The 15,533-nt window shown below is 31.9% G+C and overlaps 1 protein-coding gene and 1 long non-coding RNA gene across 2 annotated transcripts; both read left to right on the plus strand.

Moving 5' to 3' along the window:
• Positions 1-7,443: 7,443 nt before the first annotated feature.
• Positions 7,444-7,848, plus strand: LOC107930484 (uncharacterized). The gene is made up of 2 exons (XR_001693023.2): positions 7,444-7,564; positions 7,791-7,848. It is a non-coding gene; the product is annotated as an uncharacterized lncRNA (long non-coding RNA).
• Positions 7,849-13,551: 5,703 nt separating this feature from the next.
• LOC107930462 (histone H3.2) lies at positions 13,552-14,196 on the plus strand. The gene has a single exon (XM_016862136.2). The coding sequence runs from the start codon at positions 13,654-13,656 to the stop codon at positions 14,062-14,064; it is 411 nt and encodes a 136-aa protein (XP_016717625.1). The 5' UTR covers positions 13,552-13,653; the 3' UTR covers positions 14,065-14,196.
• Positions 14,197-15,533: the final 1,337 nt, after the last annotated feature.

Consider the following 15,533-nt stretch of genomic DNA (forward strand, 5'->3'; position numbering starts at 1 on the left):
AGGAAGAACATGGAATTCTTTTTCCTTTCCGTAAGGACCAGGAGATTGGATCTAGCCATAACAAAAATGCTTGGCTGATAAATAATTCACTTCTTAGTCTTCGACCCCCTCAGTCACTATGAATGCCTCTTGTAACACCCCAAACCCAGCCTAGAAGTTTAGACCGAATTCAGAATGCTACATTGATCACTGAAGTGATCGTGAGAAAATCTTACAAAAACCAGTCATTCTTAATTAAATTTTTGAAAACATTAATATCAAGTGTTTAAAATCGAAATAATAAAAACAATTAAGTCTTAAAGCCAAAATAGTACCACAGAATTAAAACTTTACATATCAACTGAATAACAAAATAAAAATTCGAAATCACAAACTAATGGTTTATACTGCCTGGGTCCTCCGCATACCAAGCCCAGCATCCAAAATTCTGAAGTTTACCTAAAAGGGGGAATAAAAGATGTGGTTAAACTATACGAGCTTAGTGTGAGATTAGACCAACTAGCTACCGAAGCAGAAACAGATATAGTAAACCTGAAAACAGTTTAGTAGCGGACCATACTTACAGAGCGACTATAACAAAATAGACCATATGTAACTTTACAGTCATATGGCTCTGTTAGACCCAATAACGGTAATTCTCAATAGTTACAAACTGGGCCTAAGCCCTTTTCCAGAATCAGAATCGGTTGGGCCTTAGCCTATCATACAAGGCTCCTTTAGACACGAGTGTCTTTCAGTCAAATAATACAATCAGACTTCTCAATCAATTAGACAGTCAAATATTTCAATCAAATAGTCAAATAGATACTGCAGTCACAGAATCACACAGATGCATATGAGTGCAAATGAGTTATGAAATAACCCACCCACCCATCCAACCAACAAACCATCTCCGTCCAATCCTACACATCTTGTGGGGATTTAATCAACCCACCCATCCCTACACTCTGAATAGGACCTCGAAAAGCCTATCCAACCTTATACACCATAGAACGTCATCTTGGGTTGCCCGGCAACGATGATCATCAATATTGTCCTCGACACTCAGGGTATTGGGATCGCCCACGACCCTCTGGGTATTAGGGCTATCAGTAAGTTGTACGGTGCCGTACAGAAGATAGCGGAACAAACATGCAGTATAACTGCCAGATCAGATATGTTACGCAGCAATGCTAACTATAAGCTATACTTTGCTATACGGTGAACCGCGGCACAGACGTGCAGTATAACTGCCAGATCAGATAATGGTACGTAGCGTATCTAACGTATACAGAGTATAGTGTAAGGCGGTAAACCGCTATACCATTATCAGTAATGTCCACAACCCTCAGGGTATTGGGACTGCCCACGACCCTCTGGGTATTAGGGGCTATCAGAATGCAAATAAACTGCCAAATCGTAAATCTTCCTTCTCTTCAACATCCCACCCTAAAAGCTTTGTATGCAGATGTATGTATGCAAACGTATGTATATGGATGCCCCAACACAGAATACCAGTTCTAGACATTTAATCAGAACAGCAATTCACATTCAGTCAATCAATACAGAATTAGACATGTGCACACACTCATAACTCGAATTCAATATCAAGCTTGTCACACAACCAATCATATATGACACATATATCAAGTCCAGATCAGAGTCATAATTACCCTCAGTGAAGCTCAATCGAGGGTTGACACCCACAGAGTCACAATTACACATAAATCAACATAATACAATAATTTCGCAAGTTAGAACCACACAGCCGTATGCCCCAGCCGTGTGGAATTGGCTAGGCTGTGTAGGGGTCTACACGCCCATGTAGAGGCCTCACACCCCCGTGTGGAGGGGGCACACGCCCGTATGAACAGCCCTTGTAACTCACTGTCCAAAAATACTAAAAATTAAGAACAGAGAAACACGGCCGTGGGGAGTTCTCACACGCCCGTGTGGGGCACATGCCCGTATGGCCCCAAAATTCACCCAAAACCCTAATTCCCAAACCCACACGCCCGTGTACCCAAGGGACATGGCTGTATGAAGGAAATCCGACATAAATCCCCAAATCACACCCAAATTTTTTCTGAAACCCTAATTCCCAAATCCACACGACCGTGTGCCATGGCAGACTCTCGTATAGCAATCGAGGAGGTCACAAAACCAACCTAAAATAGCCCTGAAACCACCGTTTTAGCCACCAAACTTGTCCCTAACCTTTGCCTTATCAACAACCACCAAAAAGTGACGATTTCTCATCACTTCCATCGAGTAAAAACCCAAAATCAATGGGTTAGCATTCAATCAAGAAAAGCCAAAAATAAATGTTCGCAAACAAAATAAACAGAAAAGAAAACTGTAAACAAGGTTCAAATCCCACACCTGATATGTGATCGAAGATGACGACAGAGGAGCGGAATTCCACAATCAGTCAGCAACCGATTTCATAGAAAACAAAGAGAGCCAAAAAGAGAAAATCGAGGAAGAATAACAAAAAAGAAAAGAACGTGAAAAAAAACAGAAAAAACAAAATAAAAACAAAAACATATAATAATAACAATAAACCCATAACAAAATAATTATTTAACCTAAAAACAAAATAAATAAATAAAATGTTTTTTCCAAAATGCCCATACAGAGACTCGAACTCAGAACCTTGAAGTATGCTAACACTCACTCAACCACCAAACCAGTAGGGCTATTCTGCCACTTAAATGCGCAGCCAAACTCATACGTGCAGCCTCCTCACTGTCCTTATGCTCAAATTCCAAAACTTTTAGGCCTAAAAATCGAGGCATTACACCTCTAATTAGTGCAATGAGATATGTCTATTTATCTATCTCTTGACTCAAAATGGGAGTAAGTTTGAAAAAGGATCTTATAGTGTTTAGGGTTGGGCCAAGAGGGTATTTTAACACCCTTTTTTTTCTTCTTCTTGTTTGTTTTGGAAAGACATCGTTAGCTCTTGATATATAAAGATCCGATTTATTTGAAACAAATCTTTCTTAACCGAATTAATAAAAACGTGTTTTATATATTTTTGTATATTTTTGTAAATGTTTGAGTTTGTAGCGGAAAAATCTTATTTAGGTTCAGTTTTTAAAACACGGTTTGTTATTGTAAAATCAAACATTTCGCGGATCAAATTTTAAGCCCACCAAAAAGGGTAAAACAATTAAACCAGAAAATAAAGTCCAGAAATTTAAACAGTAGCAAAAACATCTCAAACAGTCCATAAAAATCAAAATACTATAAATCAAATCATTTTTCATATTTTAACAAAAGTACTTAACCGAGCTCCTGTCGTACCAATCCGTTCTAAGTCTGAGGGTTACTTTAAAGTAATAGACAAACAAAGATTGAGTTTCGAAACTCAATGTATAACAAATATACGCAAAAATATTAGATAAAATTTTTAATCATGCTTTCAAAAGTCAAAAAGATATATATCTTATATAGAAACAGAATTAGAAAATACCAGATGTAGATTTACAATCCTACCCCTCATCCGCTGCTAATTAAGCTTTAATTAATCACTATCAACATTAATTAAGCTTATCCACATATAATAAAAATTATGTTAATCCACTAATTTAACCCTTATTAGTTAAATTATTCATTTAGCCCCTTTAATTAAATAACTCAACTTTTGTAGCTTTTACGGTCCAGTCCTTTTCATTTAATAAACTATCTAAATGATAAAATTTTCTAACTAAAATTTAATACGAGTTTAAAGGTCTCGTAAATTTAAAAAAAATTACGGATTATTATGTCGGAATTGTGGTCCTTAAACCACTATTTTTAACACCACTTGAAATCGGATTGTTACACGACGAGTGTAACACCCCTTACCCGTATCCAAGGCCGGAACAAAGTACGAGGCATTACCAGACTTAACAATACACATAGACGAAAACTGGGCCATAAAATTTCATTTAATTCAAAACTTTTCGAACACATGCATAAAAAAACAAAGCTAACTATATCATCACATCAAAACATATGACATGGCACGATTAATTAAACTTATAAACCATAATGGATAAGGACCACATCTCATGATTTTATACGATAACTCAATGCAGACTGATACGTATGGTCAAAATCATAATAAAAATACATATCACAAACCAACTTCCTATACATGCCACTCACTTGATATTTCTAATATTTGAATTAATTTTCCCAAAAATGATAGTTTGATAGTGTGATTTTGCCTTCGACGATCTCCAACCCCGAGCCGACCTGCCAATACTAAAGAAATGGAGAGGATGGGTAAGCTTTATGCTTAGTAAGTTCATATGAAAATAATAAGCAATTACTACAATACTTTTCAAGATAAAACACTATAATTGTACAATTACACATATTCAGGACAGGCTGTTTTCTGGAGTCCCGGTGTTAAAAAAATCATATCTCAAGTTACAAAACTTGAAATCCAATTCCGTAAATTTTATATGAAACTAGACTCATATTTCTACTTACTAATTTTTTCTAGAATTTTTGGTCGGGCCATTTAGTATAGTTTATTAGTTAAAGTCTCCCTTGTTTCAAGGTATGACTACCCTGACCCCTGTGCACTATGAACCGAATTTCTCCCTGTACAGAATTCCAACGACCATGCTATTTGTTTCCCTTAAAATTAGATTCAATAAGGAATCGATGCATGTAAGGTATGACTCAATAATTTTTGTACAATTTATGGTGAATTTCTAAAGTCAGAACAGGGGATCTCGAATTCATTCAGACCCTGTTTCACAAGAATTCAAATATCACACAATATAGAATTCTTTTGCTTCCCATGTTTCTTTCATGTGAAAACAGACTCATTAACCTTTTATTTCCATAATTTTTTTTAAAATTTAATTCAACTTACACAATTTTTGGTGAATTTTAAAAGTCATGCACTGCTGCTGTCTAATACAGTTTTACTACTAAAGTTCACTTTTACACAATTTCACTTAATCGATTCCATTTTACCGAGGTTCGCTCAAATATTGAGCATATTGCTCATAAATTCAAATAAATATATACTTGCACTTGTTCATACATAATCACTTTCACATGTATTTTCATTTAATCGATTTCCCATTGAACTCATCGGAATAATAATAGATACACAATTGTCTGCACATTTTCCCATTTCCACACTTGTAGCCGAAGCTATCTGGTAGCATAGTAGCCTGCACTTAGTACTACACATGCGACCAACAATCTGGTACACGTAGTAGCCTGCATTTAGTATTACACACGTGACCTCACCATCTAATACACGTAGTAGCTTGCACTTAGTACTACACACGTGATTACAGTTTTTGGGTATGCATAGTAGCCTGCACTTAGTACTACACATGCGACCTCACAATAGATCATTCGTATCGTTTTTATTCCGAAAGTTCAATCGGGAAATTCCTCACTTTTCAACATTTTACTAAATTGTCTGTAATCAATTTAAATTCATAATTTACATCAAATAACCATTTGATAGGCAGCCACATTTCATATGATATCAAAATATAATTACATAAAAAGAATTGATAGATTATTTATGTACGAACTTACTCGAAGTGTCGATCTCACTATCCATAGTACCAATTGTCCATTTATAGTTTAATAATACACAACTCAAATATCAAATCAGCTTTTAAGAATTTACATAACATATATCACATATTTCATATATCACTTGTCATGTATCATCATTTTCTTGCATTTCATGTAACATTCTTTCATGTCATATTTCCACATCATAAACACCATTCCATCAACTTTTCCAATATAGTAAATCATAAAATATATGCAATAATAGTAAGAAAGATAATTCAAACATAATATTGCATTATTATTATCAGACGAACTTACCTCGATCCAGAAACAACAATTTACCATTTTAGTCCATAACCTTGTATTTTCTCGATTTAAGCCCGAATCTCGATTTCCTTCATAATCGAGCTTGGAAGCTTGGAAACCCTAGCCATGGAGTCTCCCTTGGTATACACATCCATGGTGAAGAAGATGAGAAAAATTGGCTTTTAATTTTGTATTTTAATTCATTTTACCCCTAAATAACCAAAATGCTCTTACTACTAAACTTTCCAAAAATTCCATTCATGTCCAATATTTGTCCATAAACTTTGAAATTGGTCAAATTTCTATTTAAGACATCCTAATTAATATTTCAAAGCAATTTCATACTATAAACTTCTAGAATGCAAGTTTTGCAACTTATTCAATTTAGTCCCTAACTTCAAATTAAGCACTTTATGCATAGAATTTTTTCACAAAATTTTCACACAATCATGCAATCATATCATAGACCTCAAAATAATCATAAAATAATTATTTATATCTTGGATTTGTGGTCACAAAACCACTATTCCGATTAGGCCCTAATTTGGGATATAACAACGAGTTCATTGGACAAAGCAGTTTGATGAATTACTTTCGTAAAGATTATACAATAAGGAGTTTTCAATCATTGTACTACTTATGGACTGACTCCAGGATTAAGTAAATTGCGAGTTATCTAAACGATACTTCTGGACATAATTGCAATTACTCGAGCCTATTTGTTTATGTCCGATTGATCCTTCCGCTAGCTCAATAAAAGCTCAATCGAATTACATTTGAATAAAAAGAAAATTCTATGACTTTGGAAATAATTTAATTGAGTCGATTTATTCAGGATAACTATTATGCCACCTTTATTAAAAACACATTAAGTTGGATTTACTCTCTCACTATCAGAGATAACATACACAATACAAACATCCAGCCATTTAGTGATTTCTTTTTTCACTGCCTCCTCCATAGTTGGGTTTAACCGACATTGTGCATTACCTTATTCCCACAAAATTTTAAAAATATAAAATATAAAAACAAAAAATGATCTAATTAGAGAATAGGAACTAAATCCACAAATAACATATAGTACGAGACTAATAGCATAATTTAATCTAACAAATTTAACTGCTATTGTTTATGCAAGTACTAGAATTTCAAATTAAAAAAGTAGAATAATTAAAATTGATTAGATAAAACTAAAAGGACTAAATCCACAACTTATGTATAGTACAAAGATTAATAAAAAAATTCAACCATATGAATTAGGGTTTATTTTTTGAGTTTACGAGCATAATCACTAAAGTGTGGATAAAAATAATAGCCAATTATTTGTAATTTTTTTATTACCTACAAATTATTGTATAAAAATATTATTTTTAATTAATTATCAAAAATAGAAAAATGTTAATATATGGTAACTATATCTAAATTAATTTTGCTATTATTATATTGCCATAGGTGACGTATAAAACATATTGCAAAATCTTCTATATGATTTTTTTCTTGCTACAAAATTGGTAAGTATATCTTCACCTACCAAGTCATAACTTTAATGCAATATTAAGTTAAAAAAATTCCAAGAAATTCAGCTATAAAATGGCCAAATGCATGTCATTTTTTGTATATCACCAGCTTGTTATCATAGAACTAACTATTTGTTTCATCTCTCAATAGCTTTCATTTTAAACTATGGCTTATTTTGGCGTGGTTTCTCTTTTTGCGGTTTTGCTTATGGCTTTTTGTTAGTATCTAAAATATTTATCCAGTTTGATATTTAATTATTCCATACATATATATACATGTAATTTTAATTTAGTATAAAAGAGATTGGAGTCTTAAAATAAGAGAGAGTTTGTAATCGTTGCGATTCAAATCCTGTGTGTCTTAAACTCATTAAATATAATAGCTAATCTAAAATAACTAACAAAATGTTTAAATCATGAAAAAATTGTTTGTTTAATTTGCAGGTGTATCAAATTCAGAAGCATGCACTCGTGACATAGATTGTTTGGGCCAGTGTAAACATGGTGGCTTTTGTGACTTGAAAACTAAAAAATGTAGTTGCTTGCCGGTGTCGGAGCAGCTACCATCTAACATTGCATCAATTGTGGATGCTATGCAACGATGACAGCAACTGGAAAGGATTGCCCACCAGCTTGTTAAGCCCATAACATTCAAGGTGGCATTTGTTTCTACAAGTATTGTCCCTGGAAAAAAAAACAATATTTTTTTCGTTCAGAAAACTAAATTTAAGCCTTTCAACAATGCCATATATTATAAGATAAACTTTGTATCCAAAAAATTTGCAAATAAATGATTAGTGAATAAAAAGGTTGTTAAAGAGAACTAATTTACTTTTGTTATACTTCGTTCAAATATCGTAGTTTTATATCTTTTCAATTGAACATGCATGGTTCTAATTTTCAATCCATCAATTTTATATGCTATTCAGATAATGCTTCGATATCCTCTCAATTTTATTATTGTGTTGCCTTTTCGCACACCTATTTTCCAATCCTACATAAGGTCAATCCTTTATATAACAACCCGATTTGTTTGTCTAAAGTTTTAATAGTATAGGGAGATGATTCTTATACAACTATAATAGAAGGATTCTATAGAGAACTAATTTGATTATCTTTTTGTACATCTAATTTGATTGTTTTTAGTACTTATATTTTTAAAATTTTGATATTTTTTGTTTTGATCTAAACAATGGCTATCAAATTCATTAAGTTAATTTTGATATTTGCAAAGTCTTATGCGACAAATTGATAATCAAATGTGTAATATCATGCCAGCTAGTCATTTCTACATAATATTCACAAAAAGTGACTCGATTGAATTAATGGATTTAACAACTACTACTTGGGTCAAGATAAAAATATCAAAAGTTAAAAAATATAAAAACAAAAAATGATCTAATTGGAGAATAGGAACTAAACCCACAATTACGGATACTATGAGATTGATAACATAAATTAATCTACCAAATTTATCTGCAATTGTTTATTTGAGCACTAAGATTTCAAATTCTGAAAAGTAGAGAGATTAAAGTAGAGATGTGGGGAGGGGGGAAGATGGAGAGGAATGGGGGATAAGGGATGAGGGAGGGTAAATTTTTATTTTATTTCTAATAATAATAATATAAAATTAATTTTAATTTTATTTTAATAGGGTGGTGACGTGGCACAATCACATTGGTTGAAACTTTCTTTTAATGGCATTATCTGCAGGTACCAACTTCAATAACAAAATCAAAGTTTAGGTATCCGGATTGGCCCAAAAATAGTTTAGGTTCCTAAGTCAAGCAAAACCAATAGTTCAAAGGCCTCATGTGCAAAATTTCCTATTGACAAATAGATGGACTAATTCCCTTAATATTAGTGATGGTCCAACCGACTCCCTTGCATACTCTAAGTTTTCAGACAATGGTTTCAGTTCAAGTGTAGGTGGTTTCATAATATAAGACCCGATTTTAGAAAATTTAAAAGAAAATTGTGTATTGGTCTAGGAAAATCAATTATATGTAAAATAAGAGATAAATAAATCGAAATGCTTTTCATGATCTTATTGACTTGATTAGGATTTTTTTTATGATACATTCCTAATTGAATAAAATCCTAATCTATTAGGCGTGAATTGCTTTAAGCACAATTATTGGACAGCTTCATTTTTTATTTTTATTTTTTCAAAAGAAATTTTGTTTTCTGAAACTACATATTTCGAAATATTTACGAATATACTAATATATTTTCAATTTTCAATAAAAAAAGAATCCAAAATTCTTATCAACCAATTAATTTGTAATTGAATTTTTATTTATTAACCAAAGGCCTCAAAACTGAAACCTTAAAAAATGAATGGGCAATTCCTCTTTATCAAATGCATCCAGTAAAGGTCCCAATGATTCCTTGAAATGTCACCACCAATTTGACTAAGCGACCATGTCCTTACACTACCATCTTCAATTAAATCCACATTATCTTCCTTATCGTTATAATGCAAAGACACATTAGGTATACCAGGATCCGGAACCATACAATTAGATCAATTATGACATTCCACTTCACATTCCAAAGAATAATCACTTTCAAGATTCAATAAAGGATCCACAACCAACTCCTCTTGCTAGGGTAGACGAAGTGGAGTATATATAATACAAAAAGTTGATTGTGTACCAACCGCAACAATTGAACGTCGATAATGGAAAAATAAAATGATCATAAAGCAATAAGAAAAGAAAAATAAGAACACACAGATTTTACGTGAAATTCCTTTTGGGGAAAAACCACGAGTAGAGGAGAAGAAAATTCACTAATAATGAAATTCGAATGATACAAAAGGAGTTTCAACTACTTCTATTTATAGGTTAAAAAATCATATTCTAATCAATGCCAAATAGAATGAGAGTAGTTCTATACAGATTCTACACTACCATGTGCCCTGGAAACCCTAGTGTTGTTTGTGAACCACACGGCCTGAACCCTTCCACACGACCTGCCACACGGTTGTGTCCCGCCTATAGGTTGATTTTGAAATTTTCACATAGCCTTAATCTGTTACACGGGCGAGCCGCATGACTGTTTACTCCCTCCACACGGTCTACAACATCCCACATGGCCTGACCACACAGCCATGTGCCCCTGTTATATAGTTTTGGCCTAGAATTTTTATGTTTTGTTCAGTTTAGTCTTGATTGATTCTCTAACTGTTTTAGTATATTATATTATTCAATTAAGCCCCTGATATTATGAATTATGTTAGAATCCATAACTTGACTAACCATATTAATATGATGTTTATATATTTGCATGAATTGTGAACAATATGCTTTATGACACTGTTAAACCGAACACTTAATAAGCATGACTTTTACTACTAAGTTGATACGTTATAAGCATATTGATTGCTATTTTTTTTAAAAGCATAATTAAATACTATTGTATTGATCCATTTTGAGCTTGTCACATTGCATTGCATGGGGTGGGACGATATGTATGAAGGAAGAAGTGACAGTTTATCTGCATTTATTTATTTTGTTGTACACCAATAATCTAGTTGCAATATTTATCCTTTAATTGCAATATGTTGTACATCCACAACCCACCGGCAGCTTTTACTTGCAAATATGTTGTGCATCTATAGCCAGTGGCAGATTGTGTTTCCACAGCCCACTGGAAGATATTATCTGCGAACTATTAGTGGTTTATCCATATCCCAGTGCGTTGGAGGATGGAGTTTTGGAAGAACTCCTATTGTGGTTGTAGCGGTGGGGTAGGGCATTTTCTGTTAAACCGAATTTGTATGGCATTCATAAAGCATGGACGTACAAATTGGATTTTTCGAGATGACATATTTATATGTATACATTATTGAGGTGGTTTAAAATATCGATATTCTAAAATTGCTATTGTGTATGGTTCTATTCACTATGTTTTTGTATACTTAATTGGTTACACTGGTTTACTTGTGAGGGAACTCACACAGAGCTTCATATCTCACTTCCTTTTATTGTCATCCTTACAAATAATCCACCAAGTTAGGACACAGACGTGACATACAGAGGGTCTCGGTTCAGTTTCCATTTTTTGAACAATTTAGGCTTATTATTTGATTAGTTTTATTTTATTATTTCAATTTTTGTATAACTTTATTATGAATTGCAGCATGAGACTTAGGATTTAGGGTTTGTTTTTATCGTGCATGACATTTAGTTTTAATCATAGGTTATCGAGTTATGAGTATTAACTAGTTATGCATGAATCCTTGTTTTTTACTAAAAACGAATGAATATCACTTTTTTGTTGCTAATTTGTAAATAACTTTTCAGGTAATAAATTAATTGGTAATTAACTAAGTTTTCTTTTAAGATAAAGAAATATTTTAAAAAGATTATTTTATAAACCCTACCAGCTTAATGGGCTATCTCGGTGGCCAATATAATCTCTCGAATTCAAGTCTAACGTCTGGGTAGGGTTGAGGAGCTTACAATAGAAATATCAAAATTCGAAAAAAGATAAAAACAAAAAATTATCTAATTGGAGAATAAGAACTAAATCCACAACTTACGCATACTACGATATTGATAACATAATTTAATCTAACAGATTTAACTGTAAGGACTAGGATTTCAAATTTTGAAAAACAAAAAGGATGGATTAAATTAGGGACGGTGAGTGGAGGGGGACGGTGTCGAAAGATAGAGAATGACGAGGGAGGGAGGGAAGGGTAATTTTTTTTAATATGAATATTAATATAAAAATATTTTAAATTAATATTAATATAAAAATATTTTTAATTTAATTTTAATGAGGTGGTGACATGGCACAATCTTATTGGCTGAAACTTTTTTTAACGAGACTAATGACAGGTACCAGCGGAGAGAGAGAGAGAGAGGGGGGGACACATTTTAGCATCTCTACTAATTTACACATTTTATTGAGACTTTACATAAACTCAGCTGAGTAATAATGAGAATATCTTTACTAAATTAATTATTTTAAAGGTGCTTTTGTCCTTTTATGTGACAAGATAGAAATATAAATACATCTTCAATAATATAAAACTTTTTTATTGAAAATAGAAATATAAATACATCTCTACTAATATAAAACTTTTTTATCGAGTTTGGTATAATAAGTCAACTATGCATCAATTCAGTTGTGTAATGATAAGAATATCGTTACTTTATAAAGTAAATTATATTATTTTGTAAGCGTTATTATCAATTTATATAAAAAATAAAGATATGACTACATATAATAAGGTTCGATACTAAGCTTTTACAATTTTTAACATTTGTACTTTACTATTTAATCAAAACCTAATTTGTTATTTATATCAATTTTTTAATAAAAATATCTATTACATAATTTTGTGTGTTATAATCTAATAAATATTAATATTTCATTTATGGCATCAATGTAAGTAGATGTTTTATTTTTAGCATAATTAGCATATTTCTTTCGCTAGCAGAATAAAAGAAAAAGCTTGTGAAAAATAAAGATTAAAATTTTTATACTGTTCGAAAATTCGGAATTTAGGATTTATATTTTTAGTTTTAGAATTTAATTTTTTTATATTTTAGATTTCAAAATTTAAGTTAAATTGTTAAATTAATGTTAATTACAACATCATTTTTTCAATTGCATGATAGCCAAATGAGTTTTTTTTTTCAAAATACCACACAATTAATTTAACAAAAAAATTAAATTGTGTTAATAGATGAACTTGAATTGTGAAATATGAAAAGTAGAGGAACTAAATTCTTGGAAATAAAAATATAGGGACTAATTTCGATTTTTAAAAAAGTACAAGGAGTTATAGTACATTTTGACCAAAAATGAAATAAAGTAATCTTTTTTTTTAACACAAAAATAAAGTAATCTATGCGAATTGTGAAGGGTCAAGATCAATGGATAAATCCCATTGGTTGTCTGGACATACCACTGATTGCTATCCAATACTCACTGTCTTTAATAGATCATATCCGTCAATATCTCCTGAGCGGACGGCTTAGATCCTCTCGAACAAATCGCGAACGAAAAGTAAAAAAATGCGCCCAAACTTTAAAACCATGCCGCTTAAAAGGAATTCTATTGGCCAATTTTCATCGCTCCACAACTTAACAGCCGTCGATAACCCATCCAATCTACGGTTCATATTGCTCCATTTAAAATATTTCCTACTTACTTATTCCCTCCTCCCCCTTTATATATATCCCCTTCGATTTGCCTCACTTACTCTCATCGAAAATCTTTCCTTCCAAACTATCTTTAGCTTTCCCGCGATCCAAACACCCTTATTTTCTCGTCAATTGTTCGACGAATGGCTCGTACCAAGCAAACTGCTAGGAAATCAACCGGTGGCAAGGCTCCACGTAAACAACTAGCCACGAAGGCTGCGCGGAAGTCAGCTCCGGCGACCGGAGGAGTGAAGAAGCCTCACCGTTTCAGGCCAGGAACTGTGGCTCTCAGGGAAATCAGGAAATACCAGAAGAGCACCGAGCTCTTGATCAGAAAGCTTCCATTCCAGAGGCTTGTGAGAGAAATCGCTCAAGATTTCAAGACTGATTTAAGGTTCCAAAGCAGCGCCGTTGCCGCTCTTCAAGAGGCTGCCGAGGCTTATCTCGTCGGATTGTTTGAAGATACCAATCTTTGTGCTATTCATGCTAAGAGGGTTACCATCATGCCTAAGGATATCCAGCTTGCTAGGAGGATTAGAGGCGAGAGAGCTTAGGTTGGTTTATTTTCTGTTGATTGATTCCTAGAATTAGTGATCTAAGCTTGTTCATTTTGTTGTATTAACTTTCTCTGCAAGTGTTGGTTGTATATCGATCGAATTCTAAATTGATGCTTTATAGTTTCATGAGATTTGATTAATTTAATGGAAACTGGGATAGGTTAAAGCATTTGAATTGAATAGGGATAAGTACATACAAGTTGGGCCTACAAATATATGGAATCTGAACAAAATAAAATGGTGAATGGCAGAAGAAAACACACCAAGTTCGAGATTGTTTTATGCAAAATTCAATTTCAATAATACATTTATGAAATGTGTCAACTAAATCATCTGCCCCCGAAGTTACAAAATTTTGGATCTGATATCATGTTTGTTGTTGGAAATATTGTGGAATACCCAGTTTAGTAAATGGTGAGATCAATGGCAAGTGGCAACTTTGCATTGTTTAGCTATGGTAGAAAGAATACAAATAAGAATTTTGTTTTCAATAGTTATATATTTTGTTAATTTGATATTAATTCTAAAAAAAATAAATTTAATTGCATTATATATACAATTGTTATAGGTTAAATTTGTTAAATTGAAATCAAGTTAATAAAATGTGTAAATTTTGAGGGTTAAATTTAATGTTATATTAATTAAAATTATATACAGTTGACAAAAAATATTAATGTCGTGATTAATTATTTTTAGTTGTTTACTTTCAAAATTGATAAATTAAATTGCTTCAAATTTTTTAAAAGGAATTAATTTGCTTAATATCAAAATTAAGAGGGATTGGAGAGGTTTTTTTATTAAATAAGTTATATTATTTTAGGGTATTTTAATCTTTTTATTTTTATGAAAAGCCAATAAAAAATTTGCATGTGGTGGTGAGTTTACATGAATAAAAGATTAACTTTTTTACTAAATCAAAGATTATTTTTAATATAATATTTATATTTTAATTGTATTATGCATATGTTATTACCTGTACCAATTATATGTATATTGATAATGTTGCTAATTGAGTTGGTGTTAAAGAAAACTCAACACCAACTCAAGATTGATTACAATACCAATATAAACAATTGTAGTGCATTTAGTATTCTTAATATGATGTGTTTATGCGTTTAAATATTATTTTACTCATAATTTAATTTATTTTAATATCGTAAATATTTCATATGTTATTGTTAAACTAAAATATGTGTTTTGAATGCGTAGTATTGATGAAGTTGTTGATTGAGTTGGCGTTACAAGTTAACTCGATACGAACTAAAAATTGATAGCAACATTGGGATAAACAATTGTAGTGCATTTAGTAATCTCAATCTGATGCATTTACGTGTTTAAAATTTATTTTACTCACAATTTAATCTATTTTTTATCTTAATATCATAGATACTTCAAGCGTTGTTATTTTTTAAATACAACTGTGTTCTAAGTATGTAATTTCTACACACATACACGTAAGATAGAAT

This window comes from Gossypium hirsutum, chromosome A08, assembly GCF_007990345.1.
Source record: "Gossypium hirsutum isolate 1008001.06 chromosome A08, Gossypium_hirsutum_v2.1, whole genome shotgun sequence".
In the NCBI taxonomy this organism is placed as follows: domain Eukaryota; kingdom Viridiplantae; phylum Streptophyta; class Magnoliopsida; order Malvales; family Malvaceae; genus Gossypium; species Gossypium hirsutum.